General features: G+C 39.9%; 4 protein-coding genes and 1 long non-coding RNA gene across 6 annotated transcripts; 3 read left to right on the top strand and 2 right to left on the bottom strand.

The window, feature by feature from the left end:
* Window positions 1–1,512: 1,512 nt before the first annotated feature.
* On the top strand, window positions 1,513–2,962 carry LOC124207739. Of its 2 annotated transcripts, none has more exons than XM_046605343.1 (3): window positions 1,513–1,673; window positions 1,843–2,376; window positions 2,612–2,962. In XM_046605343.1, exons 1-2 carry the CDS (start codon window positions 1,653–1,655, stop codon window positions 2,374–2,376), a joined length of 555 nt encoding a protein of 184 aa, XP_046461299.1. In that variant the 5' UTR covers window positions 1,513–1,652; the 3' UTR covers window positions 2,612–2,962. The 2 variants fall into 2 exon arrangements, with proteins under 2 accessions (XP_046461299.1, XP_046461300.1); XM_046605344.1 differs by having other exon boundaries at window positions 2,437–2,962.
* A 1,660-nt stretch (window positions 2,963–4,622) lies between these two features.
* Window positions 4,623–5,400, bottom strand: LOC124207749. The gene is made up of 3 exons (XR_006880116.1): window positions 5,336–5,400; window positions 5,059–5,161; window positions 4,623–4,850 (listed from the first exon to the last, which is right to left on the bottom strand). It is a non-coding gene; the product is annotated as an uncharacterized LOC124207749 (long non-coding RNA).
* Window positions 5,401–6,562: 1,162 nt separating this feature from the next.
* On the top strand, window positions 6,563–7,330 carry LOC124207743. The gene is made up of 3 exons (XM_046605346.1): window positions 6,563–6,670; window positions 6,741–7,075; window positions 7,175–7,330. Exons 1-2 carry the CDS (start codon window positions 6,650–6,652, stop codon window positions 7,038–7,040), a joined length of 321 nt encoding a protein of 106 aa, XP_046461302.1. The 5' UTR covers window positions 6,563–6,649; the 3' UTR covers window positions 7,041–7,075; window positions 7,175–7,330.
* Window positions 7,329–8,352, bottom strand: LOC124207738. The gene is made up of 3 exons (XM_046605342.1): window positions 8,229–8,352; window positions 7,980–8,073; window positions 7,329–7,855 (listed from the first exon to the last, which is right to left on the bottom strand). The coding sequence occupies exons 1-3, from the start codon at window positions 8,259–8,261 to the stop codon at window positions 7,410–7,412; spliced, it is 573 nt and encodes a 190-aa protein (XP_046461298.1). The 5' UTR covers window positions 8,262–8,352; the 3' UTR covers window positions 7,329–7,409.
* Window positions 8,353–20,411: 12,059 nt separating this feature from the next.
* On the top strand, window positions 20,412–24,649 carry LOC124207722 (E3 ubiquitin-protein ligase RNF216-like). Its single transcript, XM_046605318.1, has 12 exons — window positions 20,412–20,594; window positions 21,239–21,447; window positions 21,519–21,970; window positions 22,034–22,405; window positions 22,468–22,661; window positions 22,727–22,936; window positions 22,996–23,192; window positions 23,265–23,355; window positions 23,417–23,495; window positions 23,553–23,649; window positions 23,735–23,897; window positions 23,966–24,649. The coding sequence occupies exons 2-12, from the start codon at window positions 21,242–21,244 to the stop codon at window positions 24,212–24,214; spliced, it is 2,310 nt and encodes a 769-aa protein (XP_046461274.1). The 5' UTR covers window positions 20,412–20,594; window positions 21,239–21,241; the 3' UTR covers window positions 24,215–24,649.
* Window positions 24,650–25,199: the final 550 nt, after the last annotated feature.

Here is a 25,199-nt window from a genome sequence, read left to right as displayed (position 1 = left end):
TACTATATACTTGTTATTATTATTATTTGAATTTCCCGCCATTGTTCCTTTTTTTTCAATTCTACTCTGACTGTCACACAGTTGCGTTTTCAAACGCAAACATGTCAAAATAATTTGTCTGGGAAAAATCACGCGATTCTTCGGTTGCGCAATCAAAGATTGCGGGATGATGGTCGTCTCTTAAAACCCTCCAATCTTTTATAGATTCAGGGACAAATGTTTGAGCTGTGCATCATCATGTGGGTCCTCTTCTCTGACCAAAAAAAAACAACGAAGATTTCGCAATCGGTTATTGTATGACACTTCCAAAAATCAGATTATTATTGGCTAAAAACGTTGTAGACTTTTTTTCACGTCGTGTCGTGATTTTGTTGTCCATTACCTTGAAACGCCGATCGTATAAAAAACCAAAAACTTGTTGGATTTCACGTTTTCTATTACATAAGAGACTTGACATTCTTCTCTGCGTATGTCAAACTTTTACCGCCATCTGCTGTGCCTTCCGCTTTCTGATGATGGCGATATGATTCAAACTAGCTAAGAGAGAGAAACCTGATTTGCGTACGTTCATTTCTTTCTGTTGCAAAGAGAGACGGATGATGTACCAGCGCTTGTGTGGAAGCCAAAAGTTATAAGAGAGATAAGAGAAAATGTTGCGTCTCGTCTCCTGCTGCCCATTCACGTCAACCATTTTTAAACGAATCTCGCGAGTGAATCCTCTAATCTCAAAACGTGTCCGAATTCGACGAATGATGGGCCCCCGTGTTTAGACGTGAAATTGTTGAGAAAAACCAGTTCTCGGTAGAAATTCAATTCACAATAGTCTAAAAAAAAGCCTTAAAAGGTGCGAGATGAAGAGTTAAAAATCGATGACCAATTAATCGATTGGCTGCACGCCATCGTTGAATTCGAGACTTGCGCAATTGCGATTCCATATTGCGCATTAACTTCCCGAAAAAATTCAGATCAGTGCCCATTTTTCGTGCCTTTCACGATATGATCAATGGCGAGGAAAGTGCTGAATCAATTGATAAAAATAAAAGATGATAGCCAAGTCTTAAAAAAAAACAAAATGGCAAGGCTGAACGATATTGAAACAGACACCCAGTTGGTGACTTTCCAGTGAAAAAAAAGCTGTGCGGTCCGCTATAGCTGGCCCATCGACAATCTAACCTTCCCGTTAAATGCTAATCGTTTCATTACACGCATCAGTTATACCCAGCACGGCAGGTCATTAATAACGAACCCAACGTTTCTGATGGCGTCAAATCAATTGCGCTCTCATCCGCCGGTGTGTGCAATACCGGCGCGCGCAATTTGAAAAATATTAAAAACAAAAAAAGAAATAACTTTGGTGGCACCAGCCAAATTTGACAGGTGAGGTCGTTGGGAAATCATCTCGGTGGGAATTCAAAAATGCAAAGAAGAAGAAGAGAGAGGAGTCATCCGCCCGCCTACTGTAGTGTATACCAACACTTTGCAGGGGTCGCCAGCGCGCTTGTTCAAGGAGAGTTGCGTGGTGGTTCATGTTTTGGTTACTTGTTTGTAGCTGAAAGAGAAGTCTAGTGCCTAGCCTATAAAAGAGAGTCGCCATCCACCAGCCAGTCTTCATTCCCAGAGTGCATTTCAAACCGAACCCAACTAGCAAAAGAATGTTTCGCTGCTCCTTCACGGTAAAAAACAAAACTAAACAAAACAAAACATTAGACTGGGCAGGGAATCATTCCCAGTCGGCACACAAAGTGAAAGTTTCCACCTTTCCGTTCACTTTCCTTTTGAGATTTTTGTCGTCTGTTTTGTTTCACCAATTTATTTGTTTCATGTCTGATTTGTATTTTATAGCTCGTCGCCTGCGCGGTGGCCGTCATGGTGATGGAGACGGGAGCCCAAAACACATACTACTACCGCCCGTCCGCCCTGTCCAGCCGCTACAAGACAGTTCCGAACGTAGCGGAGAAGAAATCCATCAATTCAATCAATTCCATCGACGACGACGATTACGATTCATTCAAGCCCGACTACAACACCTTCATCAAACCATACAACCCGTTCGGCAACAACGGCTGGGCACGGCCGGCAGCAGTGCAACAAAAGCCAACAACAACGACGCAATACAAATGGAAATTCGACTCGATCGAATCGGATGAATCGGACGAATATTATCGGAGACCATCGACCAGGCCGGCCAAACCGGTGGCCAATAAACCCCCAGTCTCCTATTACCACTCGGATTCCAGCGAGTCGGACGAGTTTTACTACAGACGACCAGCCTCCAAACCCATTGCCAAAAAGGCGCCCAGCACTTATTACCATTCCGACGAGTCCGACGAGGATATTTACAGACGATTCTTGGCGTCCTATCGCAGCAAATTCTAGGTGAGTTGCGTTCACACGCTGCCCATCTTTTTTTGTTATTATTCCAACCGTTCACTTTAGAAAGCGCAGTTAATAGCGCAACAACAACATCGAAAAAACACGATTCAGAGACGCCATTTTGTTGTTGTTTAAGGACGGCCTGACGTGATGCGCTCTCCTCAATTGTTCCCATGCGTGACGGTTTCCCTTTCACTTTTTTTAACAAAATTCTTTTTTGTATTTTTTCGGTCGACAGGTCACAGGTGTATACTACTATTATGTATACCCTATAGCTGACACTGGGAGAAAAAACAACAACGTAGAGTGTGTGTGTGTGATTTGCTGGCCCAAACTGCCCCCCCCCCAAAAGTTCGGACAACAATTTTATAGCCACCGACTTGATCAACCCCAAAAAATAAGAAAAATCACGAACCGAGAACAAATTTAAAACAATTAAATTGTGTTTCGTGTTTAATTCGAAACAGTTGAATGCCTCAATTCATGTATAACAACAGCAACCCAGTGCTATTACTCGTGTATCAATTTTTTTTTCTGCCAGTTGTATTGTATAATCTATTGTATAATAATACACGAAATTATCTAATGAGTAATGAAACACTTGCGACGGAAATAGATTTTTTTATTGACGGTTGTTGCGTGTCCGTCGATGCGCTAGATTACGCTCGGCCACGGTCCACCAATAAAATTCGAGGACTCGCCCTTGTCGCCCATCAGAGGCCAATCACTTTTATTGGCATTAAATGAATGCGCTCCATTTTCTATTAGTGAATTATCCCCTAATTTGTATTAATTGGACTGCAGTTGATTTTTAAAGAATTAAACGATTTTTCACCCGGATCGAACACGTCATCGTAGCACCTGCCAATCATTCGACCAATTCGATAATTGCCAAATTTGACCAACTATTGCGGTTGTTGTTTCGATAAGAATCAGCGGCGTATTTTTAAAATGTCCTAGAACGACAAGTCAAGTTTTTGGATAGTTAAACAATCATTAGCGCATTCCAGTGCGCAGTTGAGTACATCTACAGGTGCCAATAAAGTTGCTGCAACAACCGCAAACGTATATGGCCTTCCGAAAAAATAAAATCGTGACGGTTTTATTGTTGTATAAGACTCATCACTGGCACTAGACTCTATTCCTCCCGGCCAACACGAGGCCAACTTAAGGTCAAAAGGTTTTTAATTAGTCGCTTCTAGACCCATCAGCCCAACCAAAAAAAGAGGCCCCAGAGACCCTATAACACACATATAACTGCATTTGATAAGGCCATATAAAGACGTCCGCCTTGAAAGCTTCAAAGAATAATAAAAAGATGGGCGCATATGAATACGAGAAAGAAAGACGTGTGTACGGTACCTGAGTTGTTGCCAGCAATCAGTTACTGTCACTACACGCAACAACAACCAACACACAAAAAAAAATAGCGGATAGGAGAAATAGCCAAGGAATTCCAACGAGTTATCTCACTCGGAATTGAAAAGAACAGTACCATACCATCGACGTTGTAACTTTCTATCGCAGGAAATAGTACATATAGAAATGTGAAGGGATATAGTTGATCACCATAAGATTTTAGAGTTGAATGTGAAATCAGAAATAAATAAAAATTTACAAGTTTGGGGTGGCTGGAAATATTTCAGGAAGATACTGCCACTTTTGGTGTGGCGTATTTTCCAAATTTAAATACGCCGCCGTCGTCTATGCGTGTTTGTTTGTTTTTTTTGGTGTGTGTCCGCTATCATTTCATATGCCAATCACGACCATAGTGCGTGTCGTGTACATAGTGGCGGAACTCTTCTTCTGGAACTATACGGGCGGATTCACCGCATCTTTTTTCCCTTGAAGTGTCGATCAATAAACACATTTTTTTGTCGTTCTTTTTTTTGTTCAACAATACAACGCAATCAAAATACTTGAGGGGACAGACTAAATCTTCTTTAGTTTGTATCTGATTTAAGAAAGAGGAAATGCCGGTGTGGTGGCAGGTACCGATTGGACAACAAAAAATTCTAGTCGAACTTTGTTTGAAGTGTTCAAGTTCAAATAGTTTGGAATTTGATTAGACAAAGATGAGAAGTACAAAACAAAACAAGCCTGATCTACAGTAATTTTACAATTGAGTTATTTAATGAACCCTGACTAAGTCAACAAAAACGCCAAGAGAAAACAGTTGCAGTCAATTTGCTTAGCTCAGGAATAGTCGTCAACGCATGTCACGAATCAACCCAATCAAATAGTCCAAAAAGTAAGAATAGAGATAAATGTTTCCTACTTTGAAGCCCGGGAAATCCACAGCCAGGCATCCACAATTCCATCCGCAGAATCCACCACAGGCGGAATAGGAAAAAGGAGGTCCTCGTGAATACACCCACACTCACATGGGCATACACGAGGACATATTTGATTTTAAGAAAAAGGGAAGAACTCGGTCAACATCGGTAGTTCCTCCAGTTAAGGGGGATGCTGTTTATCTAATAAAAAATAAAAAATTGATTACGAAAAATGTTGACAGAAACATTTACAAGTTAGGGAAGGTTGAAAATGAGATGGTAAGTAAACCATAATTTTGAATTAACAGAACAACTTAAGGTTTGCATGTAATGCACTGCATTTGTGCAAGTCATGCTTCACTAAAATATTTAGCACATCACAGAGTCCAAAAGTAACGAAAATCTTTACCCAAGTGATGAGATTGAGATTGTTGCTGACGACATGTCCATCACTAGAAATACTTGCAAATCTTGTGGTTATGACTGACTCTGGCTCTGGCTCTGGCTCTGGCCTGGAATGTGCACAAAGAAAAAGGTTACAAAGTGCAAACAAAACTGCCATACATGACAAAGGGGGGCTAACGTGATAAATGCTAGTCAGAAATGAATATTTCACTAATCTGGAACAGGTTTATCTTCTATTTAAGCTCTCTTAAACACTTAATCGGTATTCTTAATTTTATTACCTGCAAAAGAGCATGGTGTATGTAATATTTAGCTATTCCATAAAGATTCGCGCCAAGAATTAACACGACGACCACATTTTTACTTGTAACCATCGAAAGCAGACGACACTAATATTCTAATTAGCCTAGATATCGATACTAGAAATGATTAAAAATCGCGAACATCTTGGAAACCAAAAGGGAATAACCGAATAAGTTATTTTTTAATTTTATTTCTTTTAGTTCGTATGAGATTGATGGATGGAAGACATTACAGCATAGTCAATTGTTTAGACGAAGAGAACGGCCTGTTGGGTCGACATGGCCCCTGCTGATTTGGTGTTTTGAATCCATGAATGTCAAATCAATCTGGCGAAACACCTTGTGTCAATTGACGGATGGCTTCACTCAATTCACATCGTGACGACGACGGCGACGACAAACAAATGGAGCGCGGCAGAGAATCTGAAAGTAGGACGTCATTTACTATTTTTATCTAAAAGAAATTCGACACTCACTCACGATTTTCGATTATGCGAAACATCTGATGATTGTAGCCCAAGGCTGAAATAATGTACCTGATAACCTCATAATATTTGTTACTCGAAATGATATCGTGATCCGCAATATTCGGGTTCACACGAAATTAGACTGCACGCCATAAACTATTGAATTCAGCTCACGAAGTTATAAGAAATAATTCATTTAAAAAAATAGAAATGAAATTTTAAAAAATTCCGAGGGGTGAAAATAATAAAATGATGAATCGACAGTGTTGATGGCCAAGATCTATGGACACCTCCGTATTGTATAATTACGGGCTACACCCTCAATTGCCCAATCACACACGGAATAATCAACTAACCGTAAACCTATAACTCTCAAAATGGGCAAAAAAAAAGGTGTGTGTTGATGCTATCTCTCTCCTACTCCTCCTCTGCTTTGTTTTAATAAACTGACGCAACAACAGCCGTAGAGACCATCTCAAGTGCGCAGATACCAGTAAAGTATACTACGTGTACATGCGGGTCGAGGGGAATTTTTATTCTTGCGGTTTCAGGTTTTTCTAAAAGCGTGAGGGCGTTTTGGAGATGGTGGCAATTATAATAGACGCAAGGCGCATCACGGAAATGCGAAAGAGAGAGGAGCCGATAAGCGCCAAATCGTCTCTGCCCGCCCACAACGAGTTCTGGAACAATTCAAGGATATCGCACACATGAGCGAACAACAATGGGCCGTCTCGTGTGTTTCTATTCCGCTATAAAAACTGGAGCCGCTGACTGTTGAAAATTCATTCCGTCTTGTGCCTTCCAATCCAAACCATCTCTCCTCAACATGTCTCGCTTCATCGCCGTGGTAAAAATCTAAATTAATTAAAACATTTATCTTTAAATTAATCAGCTGAATTTTTTAAATGTTATTTTAGCTCGTCGCTTGTGTTTTGGCCGTGATGCTGGTGGGTGTCGATGCGCAGGGCCGTTATTATTTCAGCCGCAACGCCATGCCAACCATCGTCCGCTACCAACAGCCAGTCCAGCAGAGCTATCCGGTCCGCCAGAACACTTACGCCGCCCAGCAGCAGTACAACCCGTACGCTGGCAACTGGGCCCGTCCAGTTGTCTCAGTCCCTCAACAACAGCAATACCGACCCAGCAACTATTACGGTTACAACTCTGTCGAAAACAATTCCGGCGAATCCCGTGAAGTTTACCGCGGATATTGGTAGATAATTTACCCAATCAATCATCAAACAGATTCCAGGTAAATAATCAAAGTCAATTAAATCCAGAACTTCATTTAATTGAGCTGGAAAGAGAATGGCATCAGTATACAATTCCTTTCTCTTTTTTGATTCGACAGGTGTATTACACGATCCATCCCTGAAGCTGTGCGGATTGCTGGACCAATATCGCTGCAATAAAACAACAAACTTTGCGATCCTTGACGGTGGTGGCGGAGTAAATTCATTTTTGTATTCGGAAATTTGAGCAATAAAATTTTAAGAAATACGGAAAACATTTGGCCCTTTTTTATTCTCATTCATTCAATCTAAAATTAGTCACTAAATAAAATATGTTGTCAAATTAAATTGGGGCTAGTATTCGGCGTGATCGTCGCTAATGTCATTATTAGCCAGATGAGATTCCGTCCGCACCTGGACGGACGAAATGGAAAATGTTTCAAACGGGAAAGAGAATGGAATTTGGTGGCCGTAGCCCATTCCGCCCAGCGTTCCTGGCAGTCCGAGATCGACGCCAAAAGCCACGACGCCGTTGTTGTTGTTATTTCCGCTAGGAGATGGCCGTTTGACGACGCCCGTCTCCGGTCCGCCGAACCGGGCCGTCGCCTTCATCATCTCATGGTTGTTGGCTGTCACGGCCGCGAATAATTTGTGCCGGAACGGGTAGACTTTCAATTTGAAGAGGAACGAGACGTTGGTGTCGTCGACGGTCAGGGTCGTAGTCGTCGTTGTTGTTGTCGTCGTCGTTTTGGTCCCCGTCGTGTCCATTTTTGCTTCCGGCGGCTGATAATGGAAGTTCACTGATTTGGAATTGTCAGCCTACATTTATTATTTACACTCTTGTATGCGATCAAAGTTTAAATTCTAAATGTTTTAATAAATGTCTCATTTGAAATTCAAATTTGGAACAAAATTCTCACGTACGCGCCGGTTGTAGGAATCCGGAAGCGGCCAGAGTGGTCGGCGTGATGAGGCAGAAAACGACCATCGACGTCAAGGTAACCATGCAAATGAGTTCCTGTTTTTTTGTTTAATGCGGAATAATAATAATAATTATTCGACCAGTCAGCTGGGAATAACAAAAAGATTAACAAAACTGAAACTGCGGTACTATTCGACCGCAAATGATACGGTTTTGCCTATATAATTATGACGTAACGAATAAAACAATACCTGCAGCTTTTCTCTAGTTCTATCAAACGACATGGTTAACTTTTATTCTGATTTAATTCAATATTTGGTCCCGAAGATCACGGATCAGACGGACTAGTGGTCACGAAACAACTGCGACACGGTCGCACTTTTTATACGCTAGTGACGATGCCAAGTGCAACTAAAGGTATAGCCGACAAAAGTTGCTGTGCTGGTGTAAAAGTCCAAGTGATTTTGTGTACATAAATTACCTAGTGTGTCGATTGCTGGACACACATTCGTGCTGCCGTACACGTAGTGCAATCTTTTGCCTAGATGCACATACATGGTTTGAATTTGCCGCCTCTCTCTCTCTTTGAAAGTTCATTGAAATTTGAAACCAAAAAACCACACCGACACCATTAAGATAGTCGGTGCAGGTGGAGTACAGCGGGGGATTGTCTATCCGTTTGGCTGTGCGCTTATCGGCTGGGTCATCGTCGTCTGCTGTTGCGACGCCATCCGCGTTTATTATTCACGGCGCGGCGGTCAGCGCGCAACTGACCGACCGACCGAGTTATTCGATAGCTGTTCGCCTGTGTACAACTGCCGATGATTGCGACACATCCAGCAGCTAAAGAGAGAAGGTACTAGTGTTGATTAGCATATGCAAATGACTGTCTGATTGTCTATTCGGTCGTGTGATCATCTGCATAGCGCAGATGAAGATTGCAGCGCAAACTCTCGTTTCTTGCGATGATTATAATACGTGCGCTGAGTCATCGATCGACAGTTGGCGTGTGTGTGTAGCTGGACAACAGAATCACGACCTTACAGCAGCAGCAGACAATGGGCCATCATCATCATCATCTCTTCTTCTTTCCACGTGATTATCCAAACTGTCCTGTCCAAACGAATTCAAATTGACCCTCGACTCTCTTTCTTTTCTCTTTTTTCAAAATGTCCTCATGTGTCTAAACGGCCACAACAGCCGGAAAAAACGTGCCAACAACATTCCTCGCTCATCTCATATCGTAATATAAACAATTGACGACGTATATAAATCTTTTAGCGCTGTTCTACTTATCAAGGTGACTTTGAACGGACCTTGTTTTATCCAAATTTCATTTTTTGATTCCTGGAAACAAAAGAGTGAAATGGATTATCTGCTGGATGATGGAAGACTCTTCGTTTTATATGGCGTCTGATCGAATTGTGATAATAGTTATACAGCGGCTGATTGGGTATAATACATGGACGAAGGTCTTCACGGTCGGACGATTCTGGAACATGAATATTTAATCAGGAATAATTTCAAGAATTCCGACCAAAGAGAAATCGAAAGTATTCCGGAATAAATTAAAAACAACATATGTACGGTCCCGTTATAGTCATACAGACATGTTTTTCTCAAAAGAGCCGCTAGTAAATCTTCGTCAAATGCGTGTCGTCCCATAACCTTTTCAATTCATCAAATCTCTGCTCCGAGAAAAATCGGAAAAGGTTCTTCCAGCATCCGGAATAATATTAAAACGTTATCGAGATAGTTATTGTTGTTATAACTGAAGGTCAAACACATACAAAATCGGAATCCACTTTGTTGTAGCGTATTATACAACAATAAGATAAATGGAAATCAACCCTGTCTCAATCATTCAATTCCGGATGGATGTGTGTGACGAACGAGAAAATAAAAGATGAGCTTGTGGGATTCCCCTTTTCCCTAGTACATATTTTTTGTTGTTTATAATCAGCTGTGCCAAGGTCATGGCTGAAAACACTTTCGCAACTTCTGCTGGCAGGATTCTCCGCTTATAACAACAGACAATTTTGACAAACAAAAAAGAAGAAACAGGGAAATAACCTGAGCCAGTCATATTCCTGTAGATAGCAGCAGAGAATCGTGAAAGTTGTTTTCTTATGTTTCGTGTGAGAGAGAAAAACCGGATGCATCCGGCTGCGCGAAACCCTTGACCCTTGAACTAATAGAAGGGCATGTCGTGATACAACATTCGCACCTATATAATACTACCTACGCCTACAGTAAAATGAAAGGTCAAAATAAATCTAAAGAATAAAATTTTCAAACAATTGGCGACATTTCTCAATAACCGGATGCGCTGGATAATCTCAAAAGTTAAAAATAGAAAACATCCTGTCGACAGAATTTGTCGCCCATTTATTTCCTTGATCGATGGAAAAGTAAAATTCACAAATGTATTCGTACGACATGATATTGTTTAGCGCATTCATCTCTCTCCAACATGTTTGCACAACCCCACATTGAAATATTACCGCCCAATTTATCCGTGTTGCATTCACTGACAGGCAATCATTCAGCTCGACCGCGATTGTTAAAGATTATGTGTTTGATTTCAGGAAACTTCCAGGAAATTAAAATTGATGATGGTAACCAACGGCAACCACGCCTTCCTGTATGTGGTTGCCAAAATATGCAGCACGACATCTGCTACAAACAATTAATGAGATGCAACGACAGTTCCGGAGTATAGTACATCTATATCATTTGACGGCTGTTGTTCTGCTCAAGAGCATTTCACCACTTGTCACCTTGAGAATTGATCCCTTTGACAGTAGGTACATGTAACTTACACACACATTTTGCAGTTTCACGTTACAGAGCCGGCCCTCGGGCGTTACGACACACACGAGATCGTCGTCAACAGAAAACAATTCATCCGCGAGAGATTGATCAATGGAGAGACCCAAATGTTCTCGTTGGATAAATATTAAATAATGATGATAAATTCGAATAGTGAACAAGATTGCAGGTATTTTGGAGAAGTGAAACTTGAGGTAATATTCAAGACCAATTAAGCGGTTTGCATCGCTCATAAATTGCTGGTCGTGCTACCAAGTCAACGGGCTTTTAGAGGCATTGATTTTTAAATTCTGGGAGTTAACGCCAGTATGATTTAATAGTACGAAAGGTATGAATGAATGTGGAGATCATAATTTCTCTCAAATGGGACAGACATTCTTCTAGTTCTTCAATCCTTAAAAGACAAGCAATCATATCTTCGTCATACGTTAGAAATATAAAAATTAATGTTAATTTATAATTCTATTCATAATCAATAATGAATTAGTATACACTCGTAAAGCGAAATTACGCTGTGATTCGCTCATTCCTGCACTGAATTTTGAATAAGCGACTAACATCGAAGCCCAAGCTTCTCATTATTCCGCATTATTCCAGTTCATTTATTAATATATTAAAACTTTCAAATGGGTTATCGTAACAAATCACCGAAAAGAATTTCACTAACGCCTGCAGGCTCCGCCAATCGTATGCCAATCGGTGGCAATGAACTCTTAAAGGCTGCTGCGTAATTCAACCGTTGAAACAAAATTGAAAATCCAACTGCAACATTTGATTCGATCGACGGTATATACCGAATAGCGGCTAATCGGATAGAAAAAACGGCCATAAACGAATTCAAATATTTCCATCAGATAAATAGTCATTTCCAAACAATGAACGAGACCGAACGCCATTTGGAGATGCCGAATATTGTGAATATTTTCGCAGCCGTTTTAGCTATGTACGTCGTGCCATGATAACAGGTCGTAATGTTTAGTTAGTGGACTTTTAGGTGTGAATCAGTTCATATACTGGGAGTTTTCTCCAATTAGATAGACAGAATCCAACGAAAGGTCGGTGAGTGGATATTCTGGTTGTAGGACTCAATATTACAATTGATACTCCAATCTACAATTCCTATCCTTTCGGTGGAATACCTTAAAAAGAAAAACAAATGTGTGTTTATGTAAATTGCATTTTCCAATAACGAAGTGGTAGTTATGGAAAGCGAAATAGCGCTACAGTTTGCTCATTGCTTCACTGATTTAAGAATGGATGACGAGCATCGACGCCCAAGCTTCTCATAATTCCAGTTCATTTAATATTATTTTAATAATTCTTAATGGTTCGATAGTTGTTGAAAGAAATAACGGAAAATTAAGAATTAAACATAATTCACTAACACTTGCCAGTTGAAAGAAATAACGGAAAATTAAGAATTAAACATAATTCACTAACACTTGCCAGTTTCTCTCCCACACTGGCAACTTATTAACTTATTATGTTGGGCCCAGGTCATCCAAGGCGATAATTAAGAAAAATTATTATTTATAAAGGTAAAAATCGGTGTGGCGGAGTTTCTTGACGGGCACGGGGCACGTTACCAAGGCTCAAAAAGCTCCATGAAATTTAGTAAACGATAAATGTGACGAAGAAAAAGAGTCCTGGTTTAAAAACAAAAGCGCGTGAGAATTTTTTGTTGGTATAGTCATCGTGAGAAAAACGATAGTTTAGAACTAAACTTTTACTATTTACGGCTAATTCATATCCAATTGGTGTAGAAAATTCACTTTGCTTTCGAGAACTTTGAATGCATCGCCAATGCGCATCAGCAAATGCAACTGTAAATGTGTTAACTCAATAATCTCTTCAGATGTATTGACATATGTTTGACACAAGTTATTACCAATGCAAAGAACTAGGTAACATTATATTTACCTTGAATATCTTTTGATTATTTATCAGTTAGCAGAACCAACGACTACTAAATCCAAATTGATCTATGCTGATTGACGACACGAATGATACGGTTTAGTGAGATCCTCTCGGTTTCTCTCTGTTCCGATCATTCGTACGTTCAATTCTACCTATCAACAGTTGGTACGCTGTAGACTTATAACTTAATTAACTTTTCAATGTAAGACTATAAGACTTGAATGGGCTCGGAATTGAATGGTGTACCAGTCGGACACTTTTCACACATCCGTCCTGACTTCAATGCATTCATTTCTAAAGAAATGGAGAGCAACTGGTTGTTCACGCTGACTTAAGTACAGTTCATTATAATTAATTAAGATGTTAGGTAAACCCGCGACCTCAAAAAGTTTCAAATAATCAATTCACAATGCGACCACCCATGCTAAAAGTAGGCGGCCCCCCAAAAAATTTACTGTTTTTCTTTCTAACCCTTAGAAAGCGATCGATCCTTCAAGCCTCTATCGCATGAACACAATTTGTAATCAAAGAAATTTAGTAAACGATAAATTTGCATATGACATGACAGGACGAAAAAAAGTACCCATCCTGATTCTTTATCACAATCAAATCACCCCAAAAAATTAAACTGAAGCGCGTGAAAATATCTTCTTTGGAATAGGAATAGTAATCAAAAATACGGATGTTCTTATAAGGAATATAACGCCCACGGTTTGTAGAGCAGTAGATTATCATAACTGAATTAGCAATCTTTCAAAGCAAAATGACGTTGTAGTTCGCTCACATCTTCACTATTTTCGAGTGGGCGACAAGCATCGACATCCAAACTTTTCATAATCCAGTTAATTTACCACATGATTTTAAAGTTTTCAAACGGGTCGAAAGCTGTAGAAACAAAGAACTGAATATCAAGAATTAAACATAACTCACTAGCACTTGCAGGTTTCTCTCCCACACTCGCAACTTATGTAACTTACACACAGATCTTTTGCAGTTACACGTTCACCGCCAGCCCGAGGGCGATACGACACACAAGATTGTCGTCGATAGTAAACAATTCATCCGGGAGAGATTGCAATGGAGAAACGCTAATGTTCTCCTTGAGTGATTACATTTCCTAACAATGAACAAGTTAGAACGAAATTTGGATATAATGAAACTTGCGAAAATGGACACGGCCAAGTTATCGATTTACATCGTTCAAAAATTCCCGGTTGTGATTTAAGTCAATGGACTTTTTAAGGCAATGCATTTCATATTCTGGGAGTTTCACCAGTTAAATTAGAATGAACTAAGTAAGAGATTGTCCGGGTTTCTTGAAAGAGAAGTCCCATAGTTTTCGCCGGACTAACCGGCGTAAATTAAGGAGCTTGCATTTCTTCAACTCCCAACAACTAATACTTTAGTTGATGTATACATATAAACTTTAAAATATTGCTTAAATAAATTCCTATAGTGATATACGAATCAGTATTCACCAAAAGCGAAATTTTACTGTAGGTCCCTCATAACTTCATTGATGTTAGAATGGGAGACATTCTTTGACGCACAAACTTCTCAATATTCCAGTTCATTTAAAATTATTAGAATTCATAAAACTTTAAAGCTTTCAATTGAGACGATGATTGAAACAAGTAACTAACACTGAAAGACTAAGTGCCTACAAGCAGCCAGCTTGTCACTTGCACCGGTCCCTTTGTTCCAACATTTAAGTTGTGACGTTGCGCTCGGTATTAATATAGACGGTCCGTTGTTCCTCCTAATCACTCACCATTGCGTCATGGCAACTTCGATACAGGTAGTGTACGTACACGTATAATGTACACCTTTTGCAAGTTTCACGTTACCCTCCAGCTCTCGGGCGGTACGTCACACACGAGATTTTCGTCAATCGAAAACAATTCATCCGAGAGAGTTCGGTTAATGCTTAATGGAGATCACCAAAATGTTCTGTTTGAATAAACAATGATGTCATTTCCTAACAATGAACAGGATGGAACGCCATTCGGAGATGACGAAAATTGTGAAAATGTTAACGGGTATTTAATTGGATTTCATCGTACGAAGATTGCCGATCGTGCATCCACGTCAACGGACATTTAGAGGCAATACAGTTCATATTCTGGGAGTTTTCTATTGCATAATTAAACAGAGCTTGACAGTCCAGCAGCAATGAGTATTCAATGTGGTACGCAGGTAATATCACTTGTATCGAAAATTCGGAATATTACCTGCTCCAACATCATATGAATATCTCATTATGCCTTTACTACGTCAGCTGTTGCCATTGACAAAAATTAAATGCCTTATATCGATAACAATAAATAATAGTGGAATCGCAATTACACAAAGTGATTTCACGATGTAACTCGCTCATTTCGCCACTGATTTTGAAATAGGCGAAAAACATCGACGCCCAAGTTCCTCATTAAATCAGTTCATTCATTATTATCTTACAACTTTCAAATGAGTCGATAGTTTTTGAAACAAATAACTGAAAATCAAGAATAAACCATAATAATTCATCTATCACCTGCAGGTGTACAATTCATTATCTCTCCGCCACTCCTGTGACACTCGATCGCAAAAAACTAAAAAAATTGAAAATCCAAGCTCGATCCAAATATTTGATTCGATCGATGGTAAATACCGAAAAGGTGACTAATCGGAAAGGAAAACGGCCGGGAATAAAAATCGATGATCGTTTTTCTTACGTCATAGATTTCCAAACAAGTGCTGCGAGAGTGTGTTGCGTGTGCAAATTCTAATAAACATCAATTCAACACACAGTCATCAGCTGTGGGGTGTCTAAGAAAGTTGTCGACGGATTAAGTTGGAAATGTCAACGCCACTTTGACTTGCCAACTTAACATAATGAAGATCGTTATTTAGATGTGTATATTCTAGTCTGTGGGCTGTAAGCGGAACGACTCGAACAATAAGAGGAAGGGCCATCCATTCTCGTAGGCAAACGAAACAAAACAAGCCATTTGTTATAAAGTTTGCGTCCCTGACTTGTATAAATGCGGCCAACTTGGCGGTCATTTTATGCAGTCGCCATTACTCTTTTGAAGCAAAAGAGAGAACACTCCACGGTAGATAAATAAAAGCCAAAAGTCCACAGTCCACACACACAGCACAGCACAGGAGCCGACGAGATTGAGTGTATAGAAAACCTTTTGTGTCTTTTATTTTTCTTGTTCCATATAGTTGTTGGACTATTTCTATTTTTCTTTCTTATATATATTCTTTTGAAACAGTATTCACGGTTGGCTCGGCCGCTGACTGATGAACGCTCCCGCACCGGAACACAGCAGCAGCGGGATCGATCAGGCGGAATTAACTTATTCATTTTCATTTACACACCTTGAATATTCAATTTCTTTGGGCTTATTTTTTTCTTCTTTTATTGACGTTAATGTGTAAGCAAGTTACAAACAATATAAACAGTAGCCGCGGCTTTTTTTTAAATTTTACTGTAAATCCCGCCGATGAGAGAGAGGCAACACAGCAGCAACGCGGCTGCTGATGGATTGGCCATGACAGCAGCATCCAGCCGCTGCTGCTGTCACTTTGGCTGCCCATTTTTTCTTATTTAAGAAGCCGGGCGAACGTGAGCGCGGACGACGAGAGAGAGAAAGAGAAAAGACGTTTCAAAGTGAGCGAAAGGGCGTGGCTGCTGGCGTCCGTGCCGTGTGTGCTGTGCCGTCACGGCTTCTTAGGTTTTCCCGATTTCGACACCTCTGATGATGCTCGCCGAGCCGCAAAGTCAATTTCTCTTTCAACAGCAGCAACCCCGAAAATCAAATAAGAAAAGACGCGTGCTGTTATATACAATAACAACACGCTTATCTCCCCCGATTCACGTAATCAAATCTTTTTCGGCCTACATTATCATATAAATATAACTTGTTGTTAGTTTTATATACCAAATTGCCTTTAATAATTCTGTCGGCTGTTTATAGTATTCCCCACCATTTTTTATCCAGGGTGTTGTAGACTCTCTTTATACTCATCCGTTAGGGAACTCTTTGACTGTCTGCTAAAACGGACGGGGAAAAAAAATAAAAGAAACGGGATTCGCTTTAAATGTTTGATCGAAAACACTGGAGGACTACGTAGCAGTCTGTCAATTGCACCCGGCCCTTTGTGTTCCGAAATTTAAGTAGTTGGCGCTGCGCTCGGTATTCAAGACATACCCTCCTTATCAATCGCCATTGCGTCATGACAACGTCAATACAGGTACAGTGTAGACGTATTACACACACCTTTTGCAGTTTCGCGTTGCCCGCCAGCCTTCGGGCGAGACGAACCACACGAGATTTTCGTCATTAGAAAACAATTCATCTGAGAGAGATTGGTCAATTGGAAAGACCGAAATACAAATGTTGTCCTTGAATAAACAATTATATCATTTTCAATCAATGAGCAAGATAGAAGATTATTAGGAGAAGACGGACCTTCTAAATATATTCATGGTCAATGTAGTAGGATACGAATTTTCACAGTTTCCGGTCATGATTTCATATCAACGCACTTTGAGACGTGGTGCAATTTATATTCTGGGAGATTTCCTCAGTTAATTTCGACATAGCTAGAATAAAGGTCAGGGAAACGCTGCAAATTTACTCGTTGCAACCGAGTTACCTGTCGGGAAGTTTACCATCGACCGATATTCAGCCTACGATAAATAAAGAAAGTTAAACTGCGTTGTCATAAGCATTCCAATTGTCTAAAATGTATTAGTAATTACGTCAAAAGAAATTACGTTGCAGTTCGTTCATTTCTGTTTTGAATTGTGAATGGGCGACAAGCAGAGACACTCAAACTTCTCATATATCCAGTTCATTTATTATTATCTTAAAAAACTTTTCAATGGATCAATCAAATAACTGAAAATCAAAAATTAAACTCATATTTCACTAATACCTGCAGGTGTACAAATCAGTCTCTCGGCGTCACTCAAAACTCAACTGGGCCAATCAACTCTAATGGCTGAAATCTTTTCCGGCCTATACGCACACATCACCATATAAAATGAAAACGTGTTGTACTAATACTATACCAAATTATTGTCTTGCAATATAATTCAAAGTCACCACCGAGGTCACCACCTTCGTCAAAAACATTTTCTAGACATATTATATTGCTGAAGTTCTACTTAACAGCCACAAATAGAACTAAATATTGCTCCTGTTATGTATAGCTATGTTTCTACAATCACCCTGATTGGCTCTATAGAATAGACCGATTTCTTACGTTATTTAGCTCTTTGAAGTCCTTCAAAATGGCCGCCAAAAGTGGCGCTTCTTCTTTTTGATAATCTTTCGTGATTTATTTGTGCTACGCGAGATTAATCCCCCCCCCCTTAAAAAAAGTTAAAAGGAGCACAGCAGCAGCAAAGAGATGAGGAAAAAGTTGCGCGGCGGCCGCAGAAATGAAATGTGACCGCTGCTGGATGTTGTTGTTGTTGGGTCGGTCGGTGTTGCGCACCGGGTGCTTATTATATGCTGAGGCTTTTTTAAGCTGATTTTTTATTTTCCTTTTTGATTATTTCTTTATTTATTAGTATTATTCCTTGCGTGTGTGTAATAATATAGTTTAGGTTTATTCCCGCTTGTCTCACCGTATATATAGCGCGCGGCTTCGTTGGTATATTTTGTGCGATGTGATTGTGCTCGCGTGCGCTGCTCACAGCACCGGGGCGGCGGCGTTGGCGTGGTGTGCATTTTATCAATAAATGACGTGCCGACTGTTTGCTGAGGGGCTTTTCAATATATAGGAGAGAATCTCTTGTGCCAAAAATCGCGTTGGCCCGTTTCTCTCGCTCTTTTCTTATATAATATTACTGTATTGCTGGGCCCCTGCGTCTTATATAGATTCTATCCGGCAACAGCATCCAGCATCCAGCAGCACAGTTTGCCACCGCCGCCGTCCCAAAATGCAGCAGCATGGGATCCATTGATACAGCCAAATGGATTTTCTCGTCTCTCAAAAAAGTCTTAGAGACGAGAGAAGAGGCGCGAGCTAGAGGGGAGAAAGCCTATATACTGCTGCTGCCGTCGGTTGCCTTATTCTTTTTATTCCGTCTAACTTTCTTCTTCTTCTTCTTCTCTCGATGGAGATATATCTCCTATATATTTATATTGGGTCGTATGAGGCCGTGAGTCCTTGTTCGTTTTCGTGAAAGTGACGGATCGGTCCCGCACATCAGGCCGGAGCTTCTAAAAGTCAAAAGCTCCAGCACCATTGTCGCATTGATCTGTGCAGCAGCAGCTAAACCATCCAGCACAGCAGCAGCACACACAGACGCGCGCGCGGAAGAATCTATATAACATCAGAACACAGCAGCACATCACAGAATAACAAGAGCACCAAAAGCCCGGGAGCTGTGCTGGCTGGCTGGTTGTGCTCCTTTGACACGAACGCTCCCGTTCTTCTGTTTTTATAAGGATATATATATATATACCTAATAGAGACGTGCGTCATTAAGGAAGGAAAACGGCCCATTTTGCACGCGGGCAAAGACTCGGAGTTAACAATCCCGAACGATTGCGCCATAACATTGCAGAAGGTGAATAATATAAGCTCACAGCGTGACAAACAGCAACAATAGAAAAACGACACCCGGATATGGTTGGGTCGCTGTGTGTCAATGTCACACATTGCATCCCGACACTCACGTTGATATATGCAAATCACCTAAATATACGTATATAACCGTGCGGCTTTTGCGGCTATATAAGCCCACAGCCACTTGACGTTCGAATGAATCGAAATGTCTTCCATGTAACAAATAAATAAGACAGAGGAATTCTATCAAATGTCGATGCAACAAATTATGCATTTATCCATCGATTGTCAATGGCGAATATACGCGTCTATACTCGGCTAGCAACACGGGCTGTTTAATGGCGGTGTAGCGAACAACCGCAACAACCAGACTGAAATGGTTGTTGTTTCATTCACACACAGCAAACCCACCAAGAAACAGCACCAGCGGCCAAAAGGGGAAAACCCAAAACATCACGAATAATTTATTAGCAAAACATCCTGCGTGACCCACAAGGAAACGCGTGCAAGCGACGGTATAATAGTGGATGATCGTTTCAATGCGATTTCAACAGGTCATCAATTAAGATCTTCTATCCAGTTCCAGTCCAGTTTCTTTTGTTCCGCGCACAGCTTGATAAAATTCACCAAGCATGTGGCGCTCGTGGTGTCAAAAACGAGGGAAATATCGAGGGAGATGCCGGTCTCTATAGTTTGTAGGCGTATTTATTGTATTGGCCGCTAGATGGCGCAAAAAACAGCTAGGTTGAATCCCCGGGTTGAGTCACCGGGTTGAATAACCGGGTTGAGATGAAGGGTTGAATCCCCGGGTTGAGGGTGAACTGGGTGGCACTAAAAACTTGCCATAATAAAACCGATACAACTCGTTAAAGTGAACAAGTCGAACATAGTGCGTAAACATAAAATAAACATGTGTAAAGTTTTTCGATTTTTGTTATGTATTTCTAAAAATTATATTAAATCTAGCGACTAGTTTTCCAAAATCCGAGCAAAGAAAAGAATTCTCATGCTGTTGCTCACTTGCTTGTTTAGATTGAAGGAGTTCTGGTGGTTAAGGTTAACTTAACTGGTTAAATGAATGGCCCCCATCCTCCCCTACCAGCCAAGTAGCTGCAGCTGCAGGTCTGGGCTGGTCTGGCAACATCGTGTTCAAATTGGTTATTTCACAAAAATAAACACGTGTGTGAGACTTGATTCGAAGAAGTCAATTATCTAATAGTTTCTACAACGAATCCAAGGTTTATGGCCTGTGTGGGGATTTGACAGCTGGTAAAACATATGTGAATTCAAAGAGGGTATGTATGCTGATTTCATATTTTAATACCTAGTGGCTGTCCTTGATTCTCAGGTTAACATGACATAGGATAGATGATAATAGGGACATCGTCAGATTCTTAAACAACTTTTGAATCAGCCATAAATGATAACTTATGCCCAAGTGCTCTAGTTCTATCTAGCTTAAATTTTTTTTTTTAATTATGAAAAAGGGGTGATGCAGTTAGGAATAGTTATATTTCCAGAAATAAAGTTTAGAACTCAAGTGCTCAACACTCCAGTACTGCCATACTACTTCAGTGTGGTTTCGGTTTTTAGAAAGTTTTGGTGAAGTATCTATTAAGAAAATAAGAATAATAATACAGTTGATTGCAAATGGGTCGACTTTGAATTTGAATCTGTTTCATAAACGAAGTGAGTCCCCAAAACATTTCCACAATTCAACAATGCAAAATTTCTATAAACTACCCAGAGCAAAGCTTTTCTTTTAAGGTTAAAAAAAAAATGGTAATTCTTAAAAAACACAATGGATAGTTTTCCCATTGACACATGCACTGTTAATCTGGTGATAAGGCATCTTTTATTTTATTATTTTTTTTTTGAGACAGCTGTTTATCTCTTGTTATTGTTTATTAATATGTCGTTTATTTCTTTCTCGCAATAGAATATGGCTTTCGTTGATGATCTTGCCCGAATTCGGGAGGTTCTTCAGGCAAATGCTGTAGACAAATTTGTAGCTGAAGACATGTTGGTTGCACTTCTTGAACTTTATGCCTCAGATAATCAGCGTGTTGATTTGGTTGTACTGGATTTACAAGCAATGCTTGGCAAAGAGCTATCAGCTGGAAATCACTTCGCTATGCAGCAACAAAGGTAAACAGCTATAAAAATTATGTGTTTGCAGTTTTTTTCCACTGTACTAATATCTGGAATAATTTTTACAGGTGGGCGGAACTGCAAAGGCCACCAGAGCCTCTAAATTCTGACATTATAATTGCCCGCACAAATGTTCCTCGAACTACTATTGCAGCTGAAGTAGTAGTGATTGATCAGAATCGACCTTCAACATCGGGAAATGCTGTTGCTTTGCCGAACGTAGTAAATCGAAATAAACTACAGATATCGGAAGTTTCTAAAGAAAGTAGCGTTGCCAAGAAAGTAACACCAACTAAAGTGGAAAATGATCCACGTCGTCCATCGGTTACCGTTGCAGCTGTAGACCGAGTTCGCCCTGCTAGTGAAATCAATCAAGTGGCACCAACTCGACGTCCTGTTACGAGCGGCAGCACTGCACAAGGTTCCATTCGGACAAATCATGCTGGCACATCCTCTCAAACTATTCTTGTGCTAGACAACAAAGCAACTACTGCTACTGTAATTTCAGCTTCAACTGCAGGTAACATTTGTATCTTTCAAATGCTATAGAACTTGACTGATCCACTTATCCTTCATTCTGCAGGACCCTCGAAAAATGAAACGATTCCTAAAGAGAATTTGGAAGAAACATCGATGAAGTTTCACAAGGCTACACTCAGTGCTGTTCAGGATATTAATGTCAAATTTTCAGCTTACAAGGCAACCGAATACGTCGAGCTACGTAAATCATCTGCGATTTTGGACGAGTATATAGGAATGATCATGACGGACGCAAATCTCGCTATACCGAAAGTTGATGTACTTTGGAATCCACCAGTGGAAATGAATCCTGAACACCAACGTCTATTCCAACACGTTTACGAAAGCTTCATCAGTGAAAAAGTGGAATTTCTCGTTCGGGCGGTTCCCGATGCAGATCCAGATTTTTTGGAAGAGAGAGTTAACAGTTTTCAAGGTTTGCAAATTTTAAAACTAATCTTATTGTTAATGAAAAGTGCGAATTATTTTTATCCACAGGTGACCAAGAAAAAATCAGAGGCTTTCTAACAGAGATTTTGGAAGGAAATATGCAATTTCCTACGCGAGCCGATTACAATAGAAGAAAAGAATATAACGTTCTTGCAAATAAGTTCTTTACAGTCGAAGAGTTTTTGGAGCTGTACGATGACCCTCAAAAGTATTTTATCGAGGACACACGAGTCACAGATAAGGTAAATTGAAATTTTGAAAACCTTAATTCATTAGACATAATAACTGATTTCATGTTTCTTTTCAGGCGTATCGCGATCAAGCCATAAATCAACTGAAAAAAGATTTTAAATTGGCGAGCTTGATGAACATCCGTCGGCTATTTAAAATTAACAAGCACCATTACACTCCAACATACTTCAATCTTATTAAAAACCCGACATTTAATCAAATGAAAACGAAGCGATTTGCCCAGGAATGTTTGGGAACTGCAAAAGATTTGTTTTTGATCCAAGAGGTAAGGTTGCCTGTTTTGTTTTCTTTGTGCAAACTAAAACGCAATTCTTTGTTTTGCAGATTGCTTTTGTTGGTCTGCTACCTGATATTAAATTGTATTTGCGGCATAAAGAAAAAATTCGAAAGGACGCTATTACTCTATCTCGTACAACTGGAACTTTGTTGGACTGTCCGATTTGTTGCGAAGATGAGCTTATTGGACATGATCTCATTTACTGTCCGCAAGGACATGGGGTTTGTCGCAGTTGCGTCCGCCGGCAAGTGTCTTTATATTTAATTAAATTTTAACAGCTTGTAACTCACGCATTGTAATATCTTTGCTATTCTAGGCAATCGGAAGAACTAATTGGTTTGATGAAAACTCGTGTTCCGTGCCTATATCCTGATTGCTCCACTGAGTATACTCTTAATGATCTCAAGGTCGAGTTTCTTTCAGAAATTTTGCATTTCTGTTAGAAATTAAGTCTTTTTTTTTTAACAGGAGGTGCTTAAAAAGTCCATTTTTGGCTGTTTAGAAAAAAGGCGACAGGCCGAAGAAGTTCTGGCAGCTGGAATCGAAGGTATTCAAGATCAAATTGTTTAACACAGGGCATTTTATATCTTCGTTTTTTTTTTAGGAATCGAATCTTGTCCATTCTGTGAATACAGCGTAGTGCCTGGATATGATGACCGTTTGTTCACGTGTCGCAACCCAGAATGTTTAAAAATATCATGGTAAGAAGTAATTACAAAAATAATAATAATAATATTTTTGATGCTATCCCCTTTTGTGTAAATAACAACTTTTTTTCTTTGTTAGCCGTCAGTGTCGCGAGGTGAACCATTCCCCACTTCGCTGCGAAGAATATGCTATGAAGCAAAGACTCAACAATTACGTTGAGACTAAAATGACGGAAGCGCTTGTACGACAGTGTCCTAGTTGCAAAAAGAATTTTGTCAAAGCGTATGGTTGCAATAAAATGGTATATATTTTTTTATTCTTAGTAACATTCAACAAGTATTATATCATCACTTTATTATTCCATTATAGGTTTGTCCCTGTGGAGCTATAATGTGTTACATTTGCCGACAGCAAATAAAGGACTACAATCACTTTTCGAACCTTCCACCCAATCAGCCGAACCAACCGACACCTATCAAACCTCCTAATGCTAAATGCCCCTTGTTTTCTGATACTTTAAAGATGCACGAAGAAGAAGTTGCAAAAAGTGCCGCTAAGGCTCGAGCCGAACTGGCGTCTTCTAATCCCAACATCCGCATTGATTTAGTTTTGGGCTAAACGTAATGGTCGATATTTGTCCCGTTTAAACCCAAGTTACAAATTCCTCGTTCGTTATTATAAAAACAAACCGAACCCAATGTTTCCGATTGTTTCCCTTAAAGTGAATTCGCGATGAGACTTATAATTCTTTCGTCCCGTTTCTCTTTTCAATTTGGTATTCCAATTTCCCTCTTCAAAGTCCCTCTTGCCAAATCAGTTCTCTGTTGATGCACTAGTCTTCCCCATGATTTTCATTTGTTTTACGTTTCTATTTTAAAGTTGCTTAAAAAGCGGATCTAAAAAATTTGTCTACGTTGTAAACCCTGATCAGCCAACTCCTCGTTGTACATTTGATGTGTGCATTACCTGATCCATGCAATCTCGTCTACAACAAATAGACTGATCAAAATTTCTTCACCAATTCAGAAATATGATAACTTTTTTCTAAAGAGATTCTTTTTGTTATCTAATTTTGTTTTCAATTTGGCGCTAAAAACTAGTGCTGCCACCTGGTGCCGTCTGTAGATAGTTTAGCGAGGGTAGACATATACGTAGGCACTTCTCCTCGCGTTCGTTTCTTTGATGAAAGAGTTTGTATGTATCCCCATCGGAAAAAAAATGGCTGACAAAATTTCCAAGCCTTATGGTCGTGTAATCATAAACTTAGAAAATTGCCTCCTTCCAACAGAAAGACTTGCGTGTACTGCTTCCAGTCTCGATGGATTGGACCCAGAAACAGAAATGGATCTCAGGATCCTTGGATGTGAACTAATCCAAACTGCCGGAATTTTGTTAAGATTACCACAGGTTTTTTTTTTTTACAATATACAATAGGAAGTTGGCAAATTGGCTTTAGATATAGTCTTCTTAATGTTTCTTTCTTTCATTTACAGGTTGCAATGGCAACAGGCCAAGTTCTGTTTCACAGATTCTATCATAGCAAATCGTTAGTTCGACAACCCATGGAAATAACTGCTATGGGATGTCTGTGTTGTGCCTCCAA

This window comes from Daphnia pulex, chromosome 11, assembly GCF_021134715.1.
Source record: "Daphnia pulex isolate KAP4 chromosome 11, ASM2113471v1".
Classification (NCBI taxonomy): Eukaryota; Metazoa; Arthropoda; class Branchiopoda; order Diplostraca; family Daphniidae; genus Daphnia; species Daphnia pulex.
This window is presented reverse-complemented; position numbering and strand designations above follow the sequence as displayed.

Coding starts and splice junctions, on each gene's coding strand:
- LOC124207739 (XM_046605343.1), top strand. CDS start 1,653: ATGTTTCGCTGCTCCTTCACG. Junction 1,674..1,842: donor TGTTTCGCTGCTCCTTCACG/GTAAAAAACAAA, acceptor TGTATTTTATAG/CTCGTCGCCTGCGCGGTGGC.
- LOC124207743 (XM_046605346.1), top strand. CDS start 6,650: ATGTCTCGCTTCATCGCCGTG. Junction 6,671..6,740: donor TGTCTCGCTTCATCGCCGTG/GTAAAAATCTAA, acceptor ATGTTATTTTAG/CTCGTCGCTTGTGTTTTGGC.
- LOC124207738 (XM_046605342.1), bottom strand. CDS start 8,261: ATGTCGTTTGATAGAACTAGAGAAAAGCTGCAG. Junction 8,074..8,228: donor GAACTAGAGAAAAGCTGCAG/GTATTGTTTTAT, acceptor ACAAAAAAACAG/GAACTCATTTGCATGGTTAC. Junction 7,856..7,979: donor CGGATTCCTACAACCGGCGC/GTACGTGAGAAT, acceptor ATTCCAAATCAG/TGAACTTCCATTATCAGCCG.
- LOC124207722 (XM_046605318.1), top strand. CDS start 21,242: ATGGCTTTCGTTGATGATCTTGCCCGAATTCGGGAGGTTCTTCAGGCA. Junction 21,971..22,033: donor AATTTCAGCTTCAACTGCAG/GTAACATTTGTA, acceptor TTCATTCTGCAG/GACCCTCGAAAAATGAAACG. Junction 22,937..22,995: donor ATTTGTTTTTGATCCAAGAG/GTAAGGTTGCCT, acceptor TTTGTTTTGCAG/ATTGCTTTTGTTGGTCTGCT.